The 22,840-nt window shown below is 41.9% G+C and overlaps 1 protein-coding gene across 1 annotated transcript; it reads right to left on the bottom strand.

Moving 5' to 3' along the window:
* Nucleotides 1–51: 51 nt before the first annotated feature.
* Nucleotides 52–21,630, bottom strand: dnaaf9 (dynein axonemal assembly factor 9). Its single transcript, XM_083998135.1, has 37 exons — nt 21,468–21,630; nt 19,977–20,056; nt 19,682–19,807; nt 19,461–19,585; nt 19,243–19,339; nt 19,022–19,128; nt 18,835–18,912; nt 18,614–18,715; nt 18,088–18,143; nt 17,860–17,995; nt 17,409–17,490; nt 17,258–17,294; nt 17,070–17,154; nt 16,913–16,989; nt 16,756–16,800; nt 16,562–16,607; nt 16,331–16,442; nt 15,995–16,065; nt 15,845–15,892; nt 15,648–15,738; nt 15,404–15,507; nt 15,121–15,264; nt 14,626–14,711; nt 14,335–14,436; nt 13,548–13,665; nt 13,336–13,424; nt 13,068–13,202; nt 12,628–12,753; nt 10,281–10,318; nt 9,349–9,484; nt 8,996–9,082; nt 8,166–8,272; nt 7,792–7,866; nt 6,735–6,922; nt 6,513–6,578; nt 5,443–5,536; nt 52–5,165 (listed from the first exon to the last, which is right to left on the bottom strand). The coding sequence occupies exons 1-37, from the start codon at nt 21,521–21,523 to the stop codon at nt 5,059–5,061; spliced, it is 3,459 nt and encodes a 1,152-aa protein (XP_083854261.1). The 5' UTR covers nt 21,524–21,630; the 3' UTR covers nt 52–5,058.
* Nucleotides 21,631–22,840: the final 1,210 nt, after the last annotated feature.

A 22,840-nucleotide genomic window follows, 5' to 3' on the forward strand; every position in this document is an offset into this window, starting at 1 on the left:
AGTGAATAACCATATAAATATTTAATGGATTACGAGGTGCAATAAATACAACAGTTAAGATTATAAAAGCATCAGTCACAGGAAAAAAACAGAAGTTACAGTAGTTTAGTGCAAATGCAGCTCTGTGAACATCCTCACAACAAAATGTGGAAGTCAGTTTGGCAAATTTGAAGGTTTTTTTTCTTTCTTTCTTTCTGTTTCTCATAACAATAAACCATAAGAAGTTATTTTCTTCCTTTTACCTTGGACGGCCTGTAGAGACGGGAAAAGAAATGAGCCCTTTGCTTTTTTCTCCCCCAGATCTAATTCTGCCACATCAAACATCTCCCAACTTCAATCGTTAGCGTTTCTTGACATGAATAACAACTTTTTCTTTTCTTTTTCTTTTTTTTAAATACATGGCTGTGCAGAGCAGCCAGTGTGTGGCTACAGACGGAAGATATTAACCACTGCTTCACCCCCATCTTCTTTTCCCAACACTTGGGCGAATGTGTAATCTCAGGTATGGAAATAATAAGTGCACCTGAGAAACTGTCTGTGAGGACTGTGGGGTGAAGAGCCCGTGATTCCCTTTGAACCTCGATAGGACAGAACGGCCCAAAACAATTAGCATCAACAGTCCCCTGAGGGCTGGGAAATATTTGGTCGGTTAAAAAAAAAAAAAAAAACATTTCCAAGCCGCATTTCTCCAATAAGCACAAAAAAACCCACCATAAAAATACCAACTTCTTCAAGAAGCACATACATTCCACATTGTTGCCCCTTTTTGTTTTTTTGTTGTTGTTTTTTTTACACTGGAGCCAATCTGAAAACTAGAAAAAGAACAAAACTCCCCTGCGAACACTGCGTTTTCACTCTGCAGTGCACGAACATCACTTTACATAAAAACCAATTAACACCAAACTTTGTTTTTGTCCTATAACTTCAGCTACAGAAATTGCTAGCCTCCACATACAGGATGAAGACACCAGGGTGCTCAGTCTGCCAGAGAGCTGTGTAGCTCGTCACACTGGGTCGGGGGTGGAGGGCTCTTTGGGCCCCCAATGTGCAATAAGTAGGGGTCGCCCAACTTTAGTCACAAACTCAATCCTTAATTCTTTTTCCCTTTTCATCTGTTCTTTGACACAAAACATTAAGTTTCTGTCTCCCAACTATGGCTGAGCATGAAATAAAAACTAGAAAATTTCCATTTTCCCTTTAATTATAAAAGAACATGGATTAAATTGCAGCTCCCCTTCTAGAGTACACACATATAGATTAAATTAAACAGCTATATTTGGTCTGTTTTTAAACTAATAAACTATTAAGAAACGTACCACTGCGAACATAAATATTTTTCTATATTGATTCTAGTACTCTTTGATACTCAGCCTTTACTCCAACAGCTTTTTTTGGTTCGTTTGTAAAAAAATACCTGAATCCACCTGAGCCCTCCAGTGGCCTTCCCCTGTGTGACCTCGCCTACTTCGCCCTCTGGCTTAGTAAAAACACATTGCTTTAAAGAACGACTCCATGGATTCCTTTCACCAACACTGTTGAAGGACGGATCTTTGCCTGACAACGTCTCCTCCTCCCCCCAGTGACAGGGAGGAAGATGGAGCTCTGAATGCAGCTTTAATCTCTGCTTTTTTCTTAGCCGTAGCCAAGGCACTGCTGGATCAGAGAAACCTGACATCTCACGACCGATCAGATTCTCTTTTTTTTTTTTTTCTTACAAAAAGAAAAAAAATTGCATCTGCTTTTTGCCTTTTGTAGCTTGTGCGAGAAGAGACATTTTGCTTGCATCTTGAATTGTTCAATTCACAGTCTTACAAAAATACTATTTGTTGATTCGAGGTAATTCAAATTCATAGCAGATATGTAAAATAAATGTGATAATTTTCTCTTTGTTGTACCAGTTTGGTGAAAGGCAATTCTGTCAGAATATATGTGGCATCATATTCACATAACATCTTAACACATGCAAAATAGTATAGACATACTTGTAATAGCAGTCGTGTAAATATGTGTGTGTGAGTGTGTGTGTGTGTTAGTGTTCATTTGATAAATATCACAAACGTCTTACATAACCCTCGACTCTTTAAGGACCGCTTTTTGATCTCTTGGCCGATTACGTTTTCAGTCGCTCTGCTCTCTGACGTGGAGCAGCTTTAAATTTGTGGCACCTTCAGTCTTCCATACGTCAGCCTCACAGCCATTTCACTGTCAATCAAGGTAAGCCTCTGCAGTATTACATAACTCCAGAGTGACAGCAACTGTTGCTGGAAACAGACGGCTTTAGAGACGAGTGCATCTCTGAATCGCTAAACGGGGGGGGATACAGCTTAAACAAGAGTTATCATTTAGTCAACAAAGGATTTATGTTACACATTATCCTGCTCTTAAAAACAAGCGCTGTAATCTGTTTGCATTTTGTTCTATCAGTCATGTCTGAGCAGAGGTAATGTTTTTTTTGTTATATAGCATCTCATTTTGCAACAAAAACCCTTCGCTTGCTGTTAAGACCCTTTATGGTTTTATTTGGGATACAAGCATTCGGAGCGCACCGCAGAATACGAGCTGTGAGAGACTGAGAATTTAGCAGCTCGTTCGTTTGCCCAGCTTTGTCCTTAAAGAGCTATTTGAGGGTACAGTAAGTCAAACATATAAAAAAACACAAGGTACAATTGCACTTCTTTTATAGAGTGAAGGAGGAGGACTGAAAGAGAGAGACACTCATGGAATGAGTAACTTGGGGGAGAAGCTGCTCCTCTCCATGTGAACCCCTCCTTTGCTGGCTATCTGGAACATGCCAGGGTAAAACGTGTTAAGAGACGCACTTCATTGCTATAGGGTCATATTCCGCTATTCTACGCAATGACTCTTCTAAAAGACAGTGGCACATCTAGCATAAGACGGTATGGCTTGTTCAGGTTTAAATGATACTGGGAGGACAGATGGGGCCAGCAGTGTCAGGTCTGGGATCGTCTGGAGGAAAATACTTTGCTGTAAATGTTTTCACCCTCTATGTTTGTCTGCTAAAGCTGAAAATAATATTATCGATGGTTTCATTTTGACCGGCTGTTGACAGCATCAGACTGGGCAAAACAGGCAACCCAAAAATACTCTGAGGTCACCAGCGATTTAAAAATATCCGGTTAAGAATCTAACGACAGTGAGTAAATGTTCGCCTCACTAATCAACGTTTCCCTCGCTGCTCTTTTATGATTCAGATATGAAACTGCGACGTGCTCTCAGCAGTAACGCCCTTCCTCTCCTGTTCGCCATCTCTGAAAAATCTCACAGCGCTCACATTTGAGTACAGGCGATGTTTTTGGTGCGGCGCACAAAGGCCATTGTTAAGATATGGTACCGTTGTCGTAGCAGCAGACTGTGTGCACACTTCTATGTGCATTTAAATGTTCCCTTGTCGGTATTAACCTCCCTCAAGACAAAAAACCCTGACTGTTAATTAATCTGCGTGTTACACTGCTGACCCCATAATGAATGAAAGCCATCAGACCTCCAGAGACTGCAGCAGGGTTCCTCCACATTCAACTCGTTTAGTTCAGCATCACAATTGACAATTGACCTGTTGCTGTTCCAGAAGACAACAGCACAAGTTTTCCATAGAAATTAGTGACATTGGCTGGTTATAGGATTTTTTAGGAAACCTGTGGAGGAACCCTGACAAGAGGAAGACATCGAACATTAGTGTGACACAGGATCGCGGAGCAAATCGTAGCATAACTACCGTACTCATTTCAACAGAACATAAAGGACGGTTCTGCAACAACACATCGTCGATACTAAGTCTTAGACCTTTCACTGAAGGCTCTACTCATGTTTACCCAAACCTCACCCAAAGTTTCCCCGATTATTTTAGGTTCCCCTGGTCCGACCCAAATGTAATGACCCAAAAATACATGTTAAACAATAGGGGGGAATGTTTACATTTATGTGACAGTAAATGAACATTTTGACCAAAACAGTGAACTGAATGATCCACAGCGAGGTTTAGCTTGACTTCCTGGGTCTACCTGGTTTCTCACTGTTAAATTAGCAGCATTATCATAATCGGATTCAGTGTGATTCTTGACCTCGGCTGTTTTATAACTTCACCCCTTTGCTGCAGGGACTGAAGTCTTTTTTTTCTTCTTTTTTTCTTGTTCTTTCATTAGATTCGCTTTAGGAGTCTTAAAATAAAGCACTGGGGTGGCGTATAGCAATGTGATTAATGGCATCATTCATCAGATGTCTGCAGCCAACAGCCTGTCCAATGTTTACAGCTCTACGGCCAAGCGCTCCCTCTGCTGCAGCACGGCACGCAGACAAGCTAACAGGTGGGCCATGGATTGGGTGACAACAGAGGAGGAGCGATTCTTGAGAAACCCCACCAGGGAGCCCACCAGAATCACACGGCCATCCATGCCTGTCCCGAAATAGAGGCTTTAATTTGCCAACTGTGATAAACAGAAACGCACAAGCTGTAGGAGCGAGGGGGCTGGAAATTCCCTTCAATTGTGAAAGTCTCATAGCATTGCAGGCTTAGCGGCACAATCGCGCTGGTTTAAAGATGCGGGAGTTCCCGTGTGTTGCGTTACGGTTCAGATATGCCTGCAGTTGTGTACTGCACGACCCCTCGCTGCTTGACAAATGCGCCTTAATTTGAATTAACACACGCCGACCGCATCAATGTGCCGCTTTCATTTGATAAATGCGATACGGCCACGTGTCAAAGTGCTAACTGTAGAGTTCGTGTTGTGGCAGAGGGAAGTCAGCCACGCCGTGACTTGACTGCCTCCTGATGGATGATGTCATTGTTCGAACGCTCACCTCCGCTCATCCTTTTCGTGCCGCCAAATTAGGAAACAAAGTGACATAGTACGTAGATAGTGATTGGGTTTCTAGCAGCAGCAGCAGCTCCTGCAGATAGATGCATGTGGTTTGAACACACATTGACCATTCAAGTGGAGTGTTTGGTACGTGACCCCTGTGCCCTCCCCCTGCCCCTCCCATGGTGATGGCCTTACAGTTGAATGAGACAGATGGAGGCAGTGGACATACACACAGATCCTATCAGGGATCAAACAGGTCAGGCTGTCCCTGCAGCTCCAGCTGACGGTTGAAGATCTCGATCTCTTGGTTGGCCTCTGCGATGTACTCTTTAATAAAATCCTCCATGTCTGCGGTGACAGTCAATGTACGGGAAACAGCAGCATCATCATCACAAGCACAACAGGAAACAGATTCAAGCAAACCTGCATAACGTTTCATGATTATCTGTTGTAGATTTCTTTCTTTCTACTCATAAAAGTCTAATTCCTGTCGTATCGCTTTTCAAAAACAGAGTCTGATTTCTACACCCACACTGACTCACACTCTGAGCCTTTAAAAAGTGACACATTAGATGTACAGTACTTGGTGTTTCAGAATAAACAGTAACCTCTATGAAAAGGATACTGGGATGGAAGCTCCTTTTTTCTCCAAAGATGTTGACGAATTGACAACCGTTGTAGAAGTAGCCTTGTGGCAGTGGATCCATGTGTCTGGTCACCTGAACAGAAACAAGTTCACTCATGTTATCGACTGCGTTGACCACATCAATAACAGCCCCCGACCTCTTTTAAAAGATAAGAAGAAGTAATCCAGACCCTCACTCTCTGAACATGTTGTGTTATGATACTGTAAACAGATAAAATTGCCATTTTTGCTCAAGGATTTACAATAATAAACTCATAATAACAGAAAGTTTTGTCAATTCAATCGAGATTAAACAAAAAAAACAACCTTTGAGTAAGTTGGAGTTCGACCCAAAGAGTTCGATTTTTGTCTCATCAGACCAGAGAATCTTTTTTCCTTTAAATGCTGCTTGGTAATCTCCAGGCATCACAAGCCTTTTACTCAGAGTGGTTTCTGTCTAGCCACTCCACCGTAAAGGCGTGATTGATGGAGAACTGCTGAGATGTTCCTCCTGCAGGAGTCTCTGCAGTGGACTCCTGAGGGAGGAACTAAGACCCCTCATGCCTGGTTACTACTCAGTTTTTGTGGACGGCGGCCGACTCCAGGAAGAGACCTGGTTCCAAACCTCTCCCGTTTCACAATGACCCAGGTCACCGAGCTCCTGGGAAGTCCCAGCGGTTTCATATCTGCTGTACCTGATCTATGCCCTGTCGCATTTTTATCTATGAGCTCTACAGGCTGTCCAGGCTGAAGGTCAGAGGTGACAGAGATTTTTCTGGTAGAGCCTCAATTCTCTGGAACAACGTGCCCCAGGAGATCAGACTTACAGGCTCTTTATCCTCTTTAAAAGACGTGATTTTACAAATGTACTTTTGCTGGACTTCAGGTTTCAATTGTTATTAATATTATTATGAGATTTCTCTGGCCTTTATGGGTTGGTTTTTGTACTGACATATAAACACAGGTGTGCGTCTTTGAAAACTATGTCCTCTCAATTTAATTTACCACATACATCCACCGCCTGTAAATATAAAATATGTCCTATATACAGTAATTACACACACACTCACATGTATGGTCTTGATTTCGTGTGGTGAAAGAGTGATCTTAGTCTTCTTGGGCTTCTTTGTCTGCTTCTGTCAGAACCAAACAGAAACAACAGCCTTGGTGTTACACAACAGTTTCTTTACACTTGACTGATGCTTCCCACAGGTCTATACACAAGTCTCGCGTGTGTGTGTGTTTGTGTGTGTGCTGGCATCAAAAGGAGTGCAGCTATTTAAAATGTCTACCTGCTTGGTGCACAGTCTGAGCCAGTCCTTGGCTCCGTCCTCGGTGAGGCCGACACCATCAAAGACCATGAAGCAGGGCGCGTTGGTGTCCCGGGGGCCCGGGGTGAGAGGGCCGGCGCTCTGATCTGAGACAATGCTCAGGCTCCCACTCACTGTGTTGTAGCTCACCTCCATCAGCTGATCTGAGTCTGGAGGTTCCACAGAGAGAGAGGCGCTCACATCCAAATGGCACATGCAGTTCACACCATGTGCGATCGCCTGCTGCAGCGGCTTCGCATGGTAACAGCATGCTGTTGGTGGTGTTTATGGTGTAACATCCATACAGCCCCTCTTGCTCTCAAAATGACTCACAGAACTCACGTGTACAAAAACAAGGTAAAAATATGTCTTCACTCCTCACTCAATGTAAAATATGTGCTGGATGTACAACGGCTAAATACAACGACTCAAATAAAGTAAAATAACTGAATAGAAAGAAATGTAAATGATACACTATAGCCTATACAGACAGTGACTGAGATGCACACTTGACACTAACGGGAATGTGAGCATTTGTCCTGGGATCATACAGTCGCTCCACACGCGCTCCACTCTCCTGTTGTCTCTCCCAACTCTCTCTACAAAGATCTGCACACTCTCTGCACAACTCCTCTCCTCTCACAACTCCACTTTCTCCTCATGCAACAACTCTACACAGGTTGTTTTTTTTTAAATGAAAAAAGAAAAAGAGTGAGAAAACTAAGTGGAGGAAACCAAACCGGTGGACTATGAGCTGAATTCTAAACACCAGACACCAGAGCAACAACCGAGCAATATTCCTACCGTCAGGAGCTTCTTGCCTGCCTTGAGGGCAACCTTTTCTCTAACAATTCCCAAAAGTGGGGAATGCAAATGCAGGTCAAACATTTACCAAGGAAAGAAGTCACATTTGTTTAGTCATTCTTAACATAGGCAAGTTCTCTGGAATAGGAAATCTGTTCTGAAAATTGAAAACGTTAGCAAAAGTGACAATGTAATTTTATAAAAGAACATTCAAATTAAAATATATATCCCCTACCAGAAAATCTGACTTTTCCCCAAACATTGTAGACGTTTCCACGGAAGGGGGTCGGCTTTAATGAAGACTTGAAAGCTGCAGAGACATTAGTAGAGTTTTAGCGGTGAGAATTGCAGGATTTAATAATAATAATTTAAATTAACAATTTCCTCAAAGGCTATATTGGCAGCAAGATGTTGTAAGTGCATCCTTTGGGAATAGAGATTATTTCACAGCAGCGGCTGACAATTACTTTGAGACCCTGAGTTATCTCCATATTTGGAGGGAAAGACAGCTTATGTAATCATCATCAAACGCTGCCAGCTCATATCTGGCGCTTCTGTCACGTGTAAGAGTCAGAAAAGGGGAGGGGGGAGGCTTTCTTTCCATCTCACCTTTACAGCGGGTGACAAATAGAGGCCTCTCTAGGGGCCGGTTGAAAGCCACACGCTGCTGGGTGAGGATCAGAGACCCTGAACCAGAGAAGAAGCGCCCTTTGCACCTGAAACACAGAACACGAGCACATTACACAAATAGTGAGAAAGTTAAGTCGAGAGCAAGCCAAATGTTTGTGCTACATTTTGTCTTTGGCTCGAAAGTTGTTTACTCTACCAGCTGCCCACAGGAAAGAGGCCAGCGAATGTGATTTGCAGGGGAAAACTGTGGGAAGTGGATGATGAGACTGTAAATGTAAAGACTCATCGGCAGGTGAAAAAGTTGCTAGTCTTGGTTGAGCAGTTGCGGATGAGCAAGAAGCATCGCAATCACATGCACACACAAATTAAAGCCCGAGGATGGGAAAATCAAAAAGGGCCAGACTGGGGCCAGATATCCAGTGTATGATCCGAGGGGAGGATTAAGCAGAGGTTCATATTAGGCTGACCACTGAGGCATGGAGCCTGAATGGAGCAGATCCAAAGGGAAGGAGACCCCTCTGTGTACATGGCAACTGCGTGGCCAACAGCTTGTTACTGTGCTGCCAGGAGGCAGCTGGTGATAGAACACAAGATGCCCCGAGGGGATTTACAGCAATCAGCAGCCGATACCCCCACCACTGCAGCTGAGTGGCAATTAAACCGCAGGGAGGGAGGCGAGGTGGGACTGAGGAACGCCGAGGCTGGAATCAACGCCAATCTGTTGCTCAGCGGCCAAAAGGCTGAGTGGACACACCAGGACACAGGGGGGGTCACCGCAGCAAGAGTGGAACACACAACGAGGGTCTCACCATCCAGGGTAGAGGACATAACGTGCTCTCAGCATCTGTGGCTCATTGAAGCTGCTCTCAGACAAGATCAGATTCACATCTTCAGTTCTAATTAGGAAGAAAAAAAACACAGGAATGAATGAAATCTTTACAGCATCAAAATAAAGTAAATATATTAAATCCAAAATGGGCTGTAGCTGAAACAGTGAAATGCTCTTTCAGGACAGAATGCACTGTGCTAACCCTTCCCTGACCCAAAGATTTAAACATAGACTCAAATAGAAGAATAAAACAACATGGCCCTGAGTGAATATTTTAGGCCAAGATAAAAGCAGTTAATGTGCAGCATTGATCATGATGCTGCGAGTGCCTACCTGGTGACAGCTCCTCTCTCTGCTTGTATGAAGGCTGCAGTGGGGTTGGCAGAGCGTACCAGCTGCTGAACATGCTGCATGAGAGGGTGCTTCTGCTCCGCTGTCAGCCCGGTGAACACCACTGTACTCACAACACCTGACACACGGCGAGAAGCACAAAGAGGGAAACGTGAATTCCAGGAGAAACCGGCTTGTTTGCCTGAAAACGCAGTATCTGTGCAGCCGCTGCAGAAAGAGCCGTTTTCAAACCAGGTTTGATTCACTGCTGCTACTGCTGCTGTGTCCTGCTGCCTGCAGGCTGACGGCTTTAGGGAAAGTGACATTTTGAGAGCTTCAAAACCGACACTGGAAATAAAAAGGTAATAATTCTGTGACAGATTAAACTGTGGTGGTTTCACACAGACTGATACGTCTGGTTTTCAAAGGCGTATTAAAATTGTCAGTTTCACAATGACGTCCATATATTTGTATAATGTTTCTTAACACTGCAACACACTTCAAAGTCAAGAAACCAAACAAAGCACAGAGACACATTCATATATTTGACTGGTGTTTGTGTCGGATCTTTGATTTGCTACTTTACTCTGACAACATCACTTATATTTCATTATTACACGGCTCTATTCCATACATCCTGTCGAGGTTTATTTCTCCATAACAACCTCTGAACTCTACATTATCCCTTACTTATTTTTCATCCATGTGCAACTTCTCCTCTGACTTAATATCATGCATTTCTTGACCTTTAAGGTTTATACTGTAGTACTGCAGTTGAACACCCTCTAAAAGAGTATTACAGGTCTGAAAAACAAAAATCAATATCAGTGAATGTCATTCCAGTGTTTGCTCAGTGTTTAGTTTGTATTCGGTAGGAAGTTTATCCTGGATGTGTTGTGTTGTTGTGAAAGCAGAGGGTGAACTGTGGGACGCACCTTGGCTGCACTGCTCCAACAGCTTAGGAAACGTGAACCTAGCGTGATAGACAAGAGACAAAACGAGTTAAACGTGCAGTCTTTACTGTAAGCCATCAGTCACATGCAAATTTATCTTGACTGCACCTGAAGGACATCTGTATTTTAACCCATACCTTCTTCTGAAGTATAATCACTAACAATAACTCTACTTATGACTAATGGGTCCTTGCCAAAATGGTGCAGCAATAAACAGGCTAATTCCATGTTATGGCCCTTGGCTAGCAGGACAGTTATCCACCGGGAGGCATTTTTCATAGAATGACATCATGACTATGACTGGCAACTGACCAGTGTAAAAGCTTTCTGTAATCTCATTTAATCTTAACATAATTTATCCTGAGTTTTCTAATCGATCAGTGTTATACACCACTTTCTGAAGAACCATCCAGAGCCAAGTCCGCCCCCCCAACCCCCTCCAGCCATTGCAGGAGGGGCGGTGGGGGGAGATTTGGGTGGGTGAGTGGGGTTCAGCAATTTGAAAGGCATTTATCTTTCCTGTCCTGATGTAATGAACTGTCTACATCCATCACAAAGAATGGATCATGACTGACTGATGAGCTTCAGTGAGGAGGGCGAGCTGGTCGCACATGTGGATCTGGGGGGATTAGAGGGCTATGCAGAGGAGGGGTGACAGGCAGGTCAGGCCTAAGCTGGGCTAACCACACCCAATTAGCGCCATAGTAGGGGTCCACAGACCTCCACACAATCTATGGCAGCAGACAGTGATTGGGGGGGGTTTGTTAAAGATGCCTCAAATGTTAAAGGCAGCGATAACCACATTCCTAACTAAACCTCTTATTACACATTTTTCCACTACTGAGCCAAGTAGAGCTCATCAGAGAGCGTGACTGCAGGGACATCACAACATCACAACACGTTTATAGAACAGGAAACAAATCACTCCGTAGATTTATTATTAAAGCTGAGCTTTCTAAAGGACTGTGGGAGTTTCCCTGACAGATTTTTTCCCCCCTGCTCCAATATTTATGAGTGATACTGTGCAGAATTAAATTGTTATACTTTAGCTGCTTACCGGGACGTCGGTTGCAACACCTACTAGATTTTCAGTTTCATTTCAAGTGGTTTTGGAAGCATGACTCAGAAACTAGATCCGAGACTGCCTTCATCTGTATACAAGTATCACAAGCCAGCCCAGCTTGGCTGTGCGGTGGAAAGCAGCCTATTAACTGGAGTGGTATGTCATATTTCGTGGAGCAGCTCAGTCAATCTACGACAGTGAGAAGCTCTGTAAGCTACATCTAAAGCCTGTAACAAAAGGAGAGTGAGATTAAATGTAGAACTGATCCTCTCTGTAAAAGGGACCCAGCCTGAGTTTTAATAGCTAAAAGTGTCATGTAACCTCGTTCTGGAAACCTCCAGAGCTTCAACAATTTATCAACATCCAGCCCCGTCAGTCATCTGCTCTGCCCATATGTTACTGTAAAACTGAACGTTCAAACTGAGCAAAAAGCACAATTTAGATATCAGCTGCCATAACCGCTGTGTTTCAGCTTCAACTGTGTAAAACAGCAGAGAATATGACTAAATACACATGTTGCATGTAACTCTGGTTACTAACATCCATTTCAAATGCAAACTACAAGCATGTGCTTCAAACAGGGAGATATTTAACGCATGGGCCTGAAGCAAAAATAATGGAATCTGCTATAAGAGTGATTTGAGAAGTGTTTGTTGTGTTGTTTGCTATTCAATGGATAAACTTTTGGTGAAGTACCATTTAAGATTGTATAAGTAAATGATTTGAAAGTAAAAAAAACTTTCCAGTTACTGGGAATTGGATAAAAACATTGGGAAAATGCAGGTGGTTCTGCGTCAGTGCTTCTACCTTGAAGCAGCTGCAGGATTATCACATATACTGTTGTATTAATCTGTTAGCTACAACTGAGGGACTATATATTGATTCTCTTTGGATCAGAGCAGGATGCCATTAAATTAATGATCTTTAGGTCGGCTAGGTCATTTCATGTATTGTTATTATCTACACTGAGGTTCAAAATATATACGTTAAAACGGGGGGTATTGGATAAACAATGAGAGCTGTTCACTGACATTTGTTTGGTCTTATCTCCCAACAGCCTCCACTGAGATTATACTTAAGGATGATGTCATTTTTCAGTCAGGAATTTTATCTTCTTCAGGTCGACATTGTGAGGTTTTGTTAAATAAATGGTAACCTCACACTATAAATATATATGTATATAAACATATATCAGATTAATTATGATTTACAGCTTATTGTCTTTGTTTCATTTTAGCAGCAGTTTAAAGGAGACAGAAATCTCACCTGTGCTCCACACAGGAGGCGAATGGATCCACACAGGCAGTGGCAGCACCAATGGTGAAACACGCCTGGACAACTGGGTCAGGGTGGAAAAGCACAGCCTGGACCACATCCAGAACATCTGTGTATCTGTAGGAACATTTCCAGAGTTTAGGGACAGTGTTTTTTCTGATTTCTTCACACTTACTTTTTTTTTTACACAATACATTTTAAATTCACAAAAAAGGTACAGATACTAAGAGATAGTTTTATCCTGTGAGGTGGAATAATATGCTTGTTATAAATACTGCAAAATGGACATGAGACAATAGTGTTGTCCTTAAAAAGTGAACATGCTGTGTTTTCTAAATACAACACCCTCATTTAGCTCGGCTCTGTTCCTCTGGATTAGTCTCAACTTCTCAGTTCCCAGCTGTTTCAAGCTGATCAGCAGGCTTTCTTACCCAGGTGAGAGCACCAACAGACGGGGTTTGCCTCCTGGGCCTCTCTGGCTCTCCAGGAAGCTGGACAAATACTGCTGGAGGTGAGAGGCTGAGAAGCTGTCACAGCTGTCAGGACCAGGCTCGTACACCACCCACCTGAGGGTGTAATGAAAAATAAAAGTTATATTATCTCCATTTGTGTTTTATATAATACCGTAACTAAAGTGTCTGTATATAAAAGGATAAAAGAGCAGGAAATATGAGCATGTTGGTGGATGTGCTCTCTTACCTTCCACGCTCTTTGTTCAGCTGGACCAGAAAGTCGCAGAGTCTCTTCTTATGGCTTCCCGGCAGACCCGTGACGATGGTAATGACAACCTTTTCACACATTAAAAAGCCCACATCAGATATGAACTTAATCTGTGTTACTAGGATTAACCTTGGAGGCCGAAGGGGAAAGAGTTCTTTGTCTGAACCAAAAGAGGATGATCCACTGCTCACCTTGTCTCCCTGGCCTTTCACTGGGTTCTTAAGCTCTGCAGAGGGGAAGAGCACTCCCAGGTGGTCGAACAGAATGGGCTCCTGACTAATGCTGCTCAGGGCAAAGTGCTGCAGAAACCTGGTGAGGGCCAGAACACAGGAATCAGTAGGCAGGAATGGAGTCACAAATGGATACGTTTTGTGACTGATCATGTAGAGTAATGTACAAAAGAGAGTGCTACAGTTTTACAGCTAGGACTTTGTGCTTCCTTCCACCAAGCTGCTCCAGTTTTGGCACAAGGAATTAAAAAGTACAAAATCATCTTTCTTTCTTTTTTTTTTTAAATCTCTGGTGGAACGAGGCCGTCAGAAATCAGACTGATACTGCCAAGTTTTACAAAAGAGAGCAACTCATTTGTGTGTATGCTTATGCTTAACAGTGAATGTCTAATTATACCAGATGATAGATTTAGGACCGATGTGGGAAATCTAGGAAGCTGCAAAAATGCTGAGTTACCGTTGCAATGCTGTCTTCTTTGTTTTATCTATATTGATTGTAAAGAAAGTGAGTGCGTTGTTTATTTCAGGCCAGATAGTGAGGCTACATTATCTTCCACTTTCTCCCAGCAGGGGTTGATCTGCCGGATGTAAATAGTCAGCACTGATGAAACCACTTCATCAAGATACACAAGCTTAAAACCTATTTTGGGAATACATACTCATGATTAAGCAATACCCGCAGTAGAGTCAGGTTTTACTACTTGTTTAGTCCAACTCTACTCTCTATGAGCCTGCCCTGTGTACTAACATGTCCTGCTCTGGCAGCTGGGAGTATGAAGTCTTCAGGCTGCCTCTGCGTTTGGCCACTGGTGGCTCCTGACTGTCGTGCAGCTTCTGCAGTCTGGTGTGCCTGAGAAGGAAGGAGGGGAAAAACACGGAATTTCATTTTTAATGATTTTATTGACAGACTGATTGATGATAAATGCAGGAGTAACATGTTAATAAGTGAAAAGCATTAGACAGCTTGACAGCCTATCAAGATGTTGTTGACATTCGTACTGACAAGCTGAAACCGGTGCTGAAAATGATGCTTGCTTACATGTTTTTCTGGCTCCAGGACAACTGCTCCTGTTCCAGCAACTGCAGAGTGAGTCCAGATTCAGCGCTGTGCCACACCGACAACACCTGAACCAGGAGAGGAAAGGGTCAGACCCCTGGAGCCTCTTTAATGAGCATAGAATAATGAGGAACCGTGCTGGAAATGATTTTGTTTTGTACTAAGGAAACATACGATGCACCATCACAAAATCAATTCATATCTTGCATCTATAACTCAAATTGTCTGTCTATCCTTCAGACTTAATATTTTCAGCCACAGTTAGACAAAATACATTTTTGAAAATTACTATATAACCATTAATTTAGGCTTTCATCACATCATTTTAAACATTTGCTTAGCAAAATACAGAGATATAATGGATATTATAATCTTAAATATGTTCAACACTGCTAAAAACTTATTAGATGTGATTGAAGTCTAGATCAGCTGTACACAATGATACCTGTCGACTTCGGTCACTAGATAAGTTCTGACCTTGGAGTAGAAGGCCCTGTGGCTCTTAGATCTGGGTTGAAGAGCAAAGACCAGACACTGGTCAGAGCTGTGGAGAGGGAACGGGAGGTGTGGGAGCAGACTGCTCTCGTACTCCACAAACAGAGAAGCCACGGTGCTGGAGTCCTGGTGGGAGGAGGAGGAGGACACGCAAATCACACTCAGGCTGTTACCATACGTTCCACTCCATATGCAAACATACTGTATCATAGTATGTAATGACACAAAACAGATTTTCTCTCAGTCATATTACTAATCCTCATACCGCATCATAGAACTTGATGTTTTTGATGTGATCCTTGGACAGAGTGATGCTCCCATATTGAGAATGGATAAACAGGAGTCCCTCGGAGAAGAAAGTGATCTTCCCTGAAAATAAAATTTGTATAAATAATAAAGAAATGATACAGTTTTGCCACATAATGCACTGCACCAACTTGAGCATACAGTGACACAAGATTGCAAAATGACTGCCAGCTTTCTAAGCCATGTGAGAGTGTGAGTGTCACCTTCTTCAGGCGTGGAGAGCTGGCTGCTGGAGAATACATAAGCAGCATCTGCTACAGTCAGGGCAGTTCCCAAACAGGTGGCTTCCTCTTTCTGTTTAAGACACATATTGGAGGTCATTAACTCACATGTTCACACATACGGTACGTAGAAACCCATGGCATGTGGTGCAGTAAGTACATGATGCTTCTGAATTTACCTTAGTCAAAAGCTGGGCTTGCTCGGATTGCTTCACATCAGACTCCATCTGAATAGGATAAACAGTTAAGTTTTTATTCGGTATTCAAAGCACTGGTCCCGTTTTGGACTTCTAATGTAAAATCAATTTCATTTTCATCCCTTCACATACCAGCCAGCAGGCGTAGCGAGGCACAGTTGTAGTCAGGATGGTGTAGCAGCTGTCTGAGGACACAGTGCCATCTGCAGGGGAGGAAACAGACTTGATTGAAATGGAGCATAAACAACAAAGCCAAAGACTGACAAACATGGAAGATGAATCACAAATATAACCCTCAGGGCAGGAAATAGGCTATTTTTAGACTAATCTGATGTTGTTTCAAAACCACTTTTGCCTTTTTCTGTTAACAGAAACATGCAGACGTGTCCTTATTATGTTAATCAAATTCCCTTTGTGGAATCAATCAGCAATCCATTCTTGTTAGACTTAATCTAATCCGTATCGTACCTTTCTGCTGGATATTGATGCTGGACTCCAAGAAGGACTCAGAGAAGACCACGGAGCCCAGATCCCCCCTGTCCTGCTGCAGGTCTGGGATGTCATGGACGGTCATGGAGGCCTTTGAAAAAAAAGATACGGTTAGTCAAGATGGAAAAAAAACGTTCAAAGGAAAATGATATCAGTGTTTTATTGCGACAGTTTGCACGAGCAAAAGAATAATATGCCTCTCTAACTTACTGTTTTCACTGCATAACGGCTGTCTTCATCAGTCAGAGGAATGATCCTGGAAATGAGAAAGCTCTTTAAGTTTCACCTCACATATTCAGAAATTGATTTTTTCAGAAAGCATTTAGTTTGACAATGAACACAATGAAAATGTCAGAGAGATGTGCAGAAAAAGAAATGCTTGCCAAGCAGCAGTTAACACCCACCTTCCTTGCTTGTTCACTGCTTGAATGCTGAATTCACATTTGGACCTTAAGAGAGGAAACACACAATCAAACCACTTCAAACTATGAATTTCATTTCATGCTTGGCTGAAATTCTCACATAGCAAACAAGTTTGAAAAAATTAAAATCAATATGTACCTGAGAAAACTGCGGTACTGACTTAAATTCAATGAATCCAAAGCCAGTAGAAAGGTGTTCTCTGCTACATCCTTAGCCTATGATAACAAACAGTTTGCATGAGTCATTATGTCTCCTGTGAGTTAAATGTTAAAGTTCGGTGTAATATTTTCCTTACCTTGGTAGCACTGGAGGTACAGGAGTAGCACTTGATTCCTGAAAGGACAGCTTGAACTGCAGCTGAATAAATCTGTGATAAAAGCCTGAAGAGAAAAAAAAAAACATTCAGAAAGTCTCAAACATTTAACGACCCAATAACTTACAAGGGAAAATAAAAATTACAAGTTTCAAAGAAAAATCACTTACAAGACTTCAGTTTTCTTCTGGTCCGTGTTTTGATTTCCTGTGGGTGAAATACAGAACAGGAATATAACGGGATTAGTTTGGAAAATATGTAACTCTTACTATTGTAATTTTATGAATGTGAAACAATATCAAATAAGCAGTAAAACCTCACCAAGGTATGGAGAGTGGGTGGTCCCAAAGAAGTATGTTCGAGAGCAGGCTAGAGGTCCTTTGGGAGACACACACTGAAGAACCTAAGAGACAAAAAAGTGTCTATTAAAAGATGCATTCATGTCATGTTTCCACTTCACTGTGGTGTAAACACTGGTTTGTACATCAACAGAACACTTCACTAGGTGGTGCTGCAGGCCACTTTCCCTCTTCATCAGTTACACATAATGGAAACATTAGACCAACGCCATTTGAAATGCATGAGTTTTACAGTGACAGGCCTTCCGCTCTACTAACCGCTTTGAAAAGTATCCAGCCATTAACAGGGATGTAAGTCGTTTAGAGAGTAAAGCTGGGTCATTTTCTCATATTATACCATTTCCTAAGTTGGACTTGTTCACAGCACCACCGCAGAGTGTCCATCAAGCATGAAATTATTCTGCCTCTCTCACCATGTGTTTGGCTGTGGAGCCTCGAAGCCCTGTGTTGCGGACCTGGTGGCTCTCTGAGGGGAAGTTGAAGGAGTAGCTCTCCAGATCTTCAGAGGAGGAATGTTTTCCAAACAGCATGAAGGGCTGCTGACTTTTACTGAAATTAAGAAAAACATTCAATTAAGCAAAAGCATCTTTTCAATCAACAAGCTTCAATGCCAGAGCTGAACAGTCGAATATGACGAATACCTTTTATCTGTGATGTTGCTTGAGATCAGTCCATGAGAGTAATAGGTACGGAATGGCTGTGGATTGATGAGAAAACACTTCATGAGGACATTTAGCTGACTACACAGATTAGACACTGACTTGATCTCCTTTTAGTAACTACACCTTTGCCTTGTCCACTGCACCTGTGTTTGCATGTTCATGTTCAATTTGCATAAAGTGGAAGTGGACTGTAATAACCTCTGATGACGATCACCAGCTGACTGGTGATACTACATTACTCACACAGCAAGAGGATGGAGGGAGCGTGATAATAATGAGAATTACTATTGATTATTTTTTTAATCACACTGTACACTCTTCTGTCACACGATGGTCTCACATCTCACCGTCAGTTTTAAACCCAGTGGCAAAATGTCAAGTGAACTTCAACCTTATAATTATGAAAAATCTATGATATACTGAATATTGTAATTATGGTAATAATAATTATTACATTGGAATATAAAGTAATTGTTTTAACACCACTTTGTGGCTATAAACTCACCTCCCCTGCCTGAGCTTCAGACAGCTCAAGGATGGACAGATGGCTCTCCAGGTCCATGCTGGAGAAGAAGCCACTGAACTGCTTCTCAAAGTTAACCAAGTCCTGCAATAGACAGCATCAAGGTTATATTAACATGACAGCAACATATAGGCAAATACAGGACCAACAGAAACAATCCTATGACGGTGAGAACAGCAGATGAAAAACAAAGTCAGTGTTACCTCTGCGAGGAGACTGTCCAGAGACACCGGGTCGAGCCTGTTGTACATCCGCCAAAGCTTCTCACTCATATCCATAAGCTGGGCAATAGAGAATACAAAATTTGAATGAATACTGACTAAAACAAGAAGTAAAAGGCTACAAAAGCTGATATGAATGATAAATTTCAAGTTTGTAACACATCCTTACCTTGTATTTAATCGTAAAAAAGCTTCCTCCACCGATGCCCTCCAGGGCAAACGCTTGGATCAGAGGCCACTTTTCTACCATGAACACATCAAACTTCTGGGTGTGCCCTAAAAATAACAGAAGAACAGATATAATTATCTGTGCTGTTGTTGGTGTAATTACTCAACGGGTGCGAGCTATCAAATGTTGAAACGTGCAGATAAAAATGCGATGACACGTACCCTGGGAGCTGTAAGGAACTCCGATACGATAGCAGTCCTGCACCATGGTGACAAAGCTGGAGATTTTGAATTCCTCTGCTGCCTCCTCATCCTCATACTGTGTGTGGAGGAGGACAAATTACAAACCATTACAAACACTACCACAAATGGTCATATTTAGATACTGCTGCAGTAAAAAAAAAAAAAAAGGTTTAGTTGAAGCACAAGAGCCTTTTAACCTCTGCCTCGGTCATGCAGTAAAGATGCAGGTTCCTCCAGTGAGACACGTAGGGCAGCAGGTAACCGTAGTTTAGTGGGTTACAGTACAGATGGACACACTCCGGCTTGATCAGTAGGATCACATCTGACGAGCAGACAAGTAACGTGTCAGGTTAAATACACACTAAAGCGAACACAGCATGTGTGGTTAAAATGCTGTGACAACAACTGAAGAGCTCACCATCCAACATTTCCTCTGGAAATTCCTCAAGGGCATAGTCCAGATTGAACTGATTTCGCCCGTACAGTCCATAGAACAGGTATTTCGCGAGCTCAGTGCATCCTTCATTATATCTACTGTCAATTCCTGGAATAAACAAAAACAATATTTCTTAGTTATTTTTGGATTGGCTACAGCAGTTGTTTCATTCACCATGTGTTGTGAGAATTTGTTTCGTCCAGCTCCAGCAGCCGTTGGCAGTGCAGATAACTAGGTCAGATATCGGAACAAAAAAAAAGTTTGCAACTTAACATACCAAGAGAGCACAAGATGCCATCGGGAGTGGCAGCACCGCCATCACATAGCAGAGACTGAATTTGCCGCAGGCAACAGCAACTGGAAAATACAACAATGAGAAATTATAGGTGTTTGTTAAATTCATTAGAGATGAATGCTCAGTTTAAAGGTTCATTCATAACCTTGGAGACAGCAGTTTAACTTCAACACATGGTCCAAAGAGTCAAAGATATCACATTTCATTTTCATTTGAATGCAACAAACCATCCTAAGGTGGGAACTGACAGTAAATTAGTCTTAACTTAATTTAACTGTATATAATCTGATATAATTCATAAATATGACAATTTTGAGCTGCACTCAGTTGGCAGTTTATTACACTTAGCTAAATCTAATGCAGTCTTGTCAAACAGCCTTCTTCAGTGATCAATTTGTGTTATTACTTTTTCTGACGGGGTGTTGATTCACTACAGCATTGGATCTTGATTACTGCTCTGCTGTCTGGGTCAATGCAGCCAAAAAAAACACCTGTCCAAGCTTCAAATAGCTCAGAACAAAGCTGCTAGACTAGCACTGCACTGTTGGCATGCAATGTAATGGGTTTCTTTAGAAATATCTAGGCTATTACAGTAAAAAACTAAATTGCATATACTCTCAAATGTGAGAGATCAACATAGTCACAATACTAGGCAGGCTACCAGAGGTTACTGTATTTGCTAAATAAAAAGCCAGGACAGACCCAGATCTGTAATGTACAGGGCCATCACAATGTGGAACATGTTACCTGGTATAATCATCATTAACATACCCTGCAAGGCAAGTTTCAAGAAATTGCTGAGAGATTTTGTTATTCACAACATAAATGGAATGAGTAAATGTGGCCTACTTACTATAGGCCTAATAATTATTTTTTAGTGGACTTTGTCATAGATATGTTTGTAATTTGACTTGTTGGATCAGGTAACGTCTATAACATTTATTCTATGTGATTTGTCTTGTTTTTGTCATGAAAATGTTTTTAATTTGACTTGTTGGATGAGATAAGTTAACTGATCATCTATACACGCCTGTATTTCTGGCACCTTTGTCCAAAGCATCTTACGTGCTCTTGTATTAAAATGCAACGCAAACCAGTGCCATCACAAACTACAGCCTCCATCCACATACAGTACTGATGATCAATACTGATCATTGTAACGTTAGGCATCAATAATTTATAACGGGCCTGTGTTTGATTTGGCTAGGTGTACCTAATAAACTAGCAAAACCGAATATGTATCCGTCGGAAAAACTGATTTTCGCAAAATGTGTTTTCGATTGAAATGAACAGACCTCGCATTATTTGTTACACATTAATGTTAGCTGTAGGTTTGGGCGAAAAAACACCAGATTTTTGGATGCGAGTAACGTTAACGAACAGCCGTTGGAGCTAACGTTAGCCGTGTTAGCTCCACAGCTTCACCGAGGCGTTTCGGTAAACAGAAATCGTTATGTTACTATATATAATTACCTGACAGCCGGATTGACGCCCGAGAATTTCCCGTTAAGTGTCCTTATACCGGCCATTGTAACTCTTTACGCTTACGTTTTAAAACCGAACAACGTTGTATTATATTTTTTTGCGTTTTCAGGCCGAGAAACTACATCACCGTCTCCATCACCCTGGAGAATGTCTACACAAGATAGCATAGCAACGGAGCAAACCATTCGACAAATGGGGGATGTCCTAAATAGTTTAAGGACGCTTTGGAGCAATTGCAGCATCGTAACTCAATAATGATTCATTATTTTCCCCATTACTTTCTAACAATATTACTGCTGTATTTCCTACTTTATCAAGTTAGCCACACAGTGACATTATTGTATCCGAATTGGCCACTCTAGTTCCCTATTTTACGGCGTGGTACTGTCTTGTTTTGGGCCGTTTGACAGCGTACCAGGACCAACATGGTGCAATCCCCGAGAAATCTCAGTCGACCTGAATGTGGGGAACTCCTGCAGAAAAGCCTGTGTCAGCGTTACAGTATAATGTATGTGCTATGAAGGGATTTACCACACAATGTCCTCCCATGACCTTATAACAACACCAACAATAATAATAATAATAATGTTAATAATGATGTAAATGTGCTATATTATGCATATTGTATTCACTGTATTGAATATGCCTGCATGTGAAGTAAACACAGGCCTATTATGCATGTTTATGCATGATTATGTTATGAAAATACATGTCCAAACCTCTCAGTGTATTTTTTATATAGCTTACAGGTATATGCAGACATAAAAAATAAAAATAAAAATCGGCAGCCAAACCAAACAAGAAACAGTAGGAAACAGAACAGGGCAGGAAAACCTTGTCATTGACCTTTTAAAATTGCTCTTTCCTCCTCAGTGGATCAAATTGGCCACTCAAGAACTACCACACACACACAGTGGTCAGCTCTTACCGTGCAAACAATTTAGGCCTACTAATACTTAGGCTACACACACACATGCCATCTCACCATAATATAATACATCCATGCATCTCACTCACTCAGCTGGTCAGCTCATAATGAGCACCCCTGAGTGAAACTCACACAAAGTAGCACTTGTTAGGAGTAACATAGGCCTACACACACAAACACTCACACACATGCAAATGATCATACATAGCCTCATTAATAATACATGAGAAGGAAAATATTCTCTCTCCCAGCAGAGAAAGGGTTATTAGTGATTTTAATTAATTGGTCTTTCTGCAGCCTGAGGAGACGCTTGAGTGCTACTGATGTATAGGAGGAGAAATGGAGGAGGAACAGGACCACGCTGGGAAGGTCAGGTGAAAGAGAGAAAGATTGGGTGAAGAGCACAAGAGAGAATAAAAGTGGTGAAAAATGA

This window comes from Trachurus trachurus, assembly GCF_905171665.1.
Source record: "Trachurus trachurus genome assembly, chromosome: 22".
Lineage (NCBI taxonomy): Eukaryota > Metazoa > Chordata > Actinopteri > Carangiformes > Carangidae > Trachurus > Trachurus trachurus.

Excerpts from the sequence above, each read along its gene's own strand:
- dnaaf9 (XM_083998135.1), bottom strand. The coding sequence starts at position 21,523 with ATGGCCGGTATAAGGACACTTAACGGGAAATTCTCGGGCGTCAATCCG. Across the intron at positions 17,996-18,087 it reads AGCAACATCACAGATAAAAG|TAAAAGTCAGCAGCCCTTCA; the intron begins GTATTCGTCATA and ends TCTTAATTTCAG. Across the intron at positions 9,485-10,280 it reads GTTGGAGCAGTGCAGCCAAG|GTGTTGTGAGTACAGTGGTG; the intron begins GTGCGTCCCACA and ends GCCGTGTGTCAG.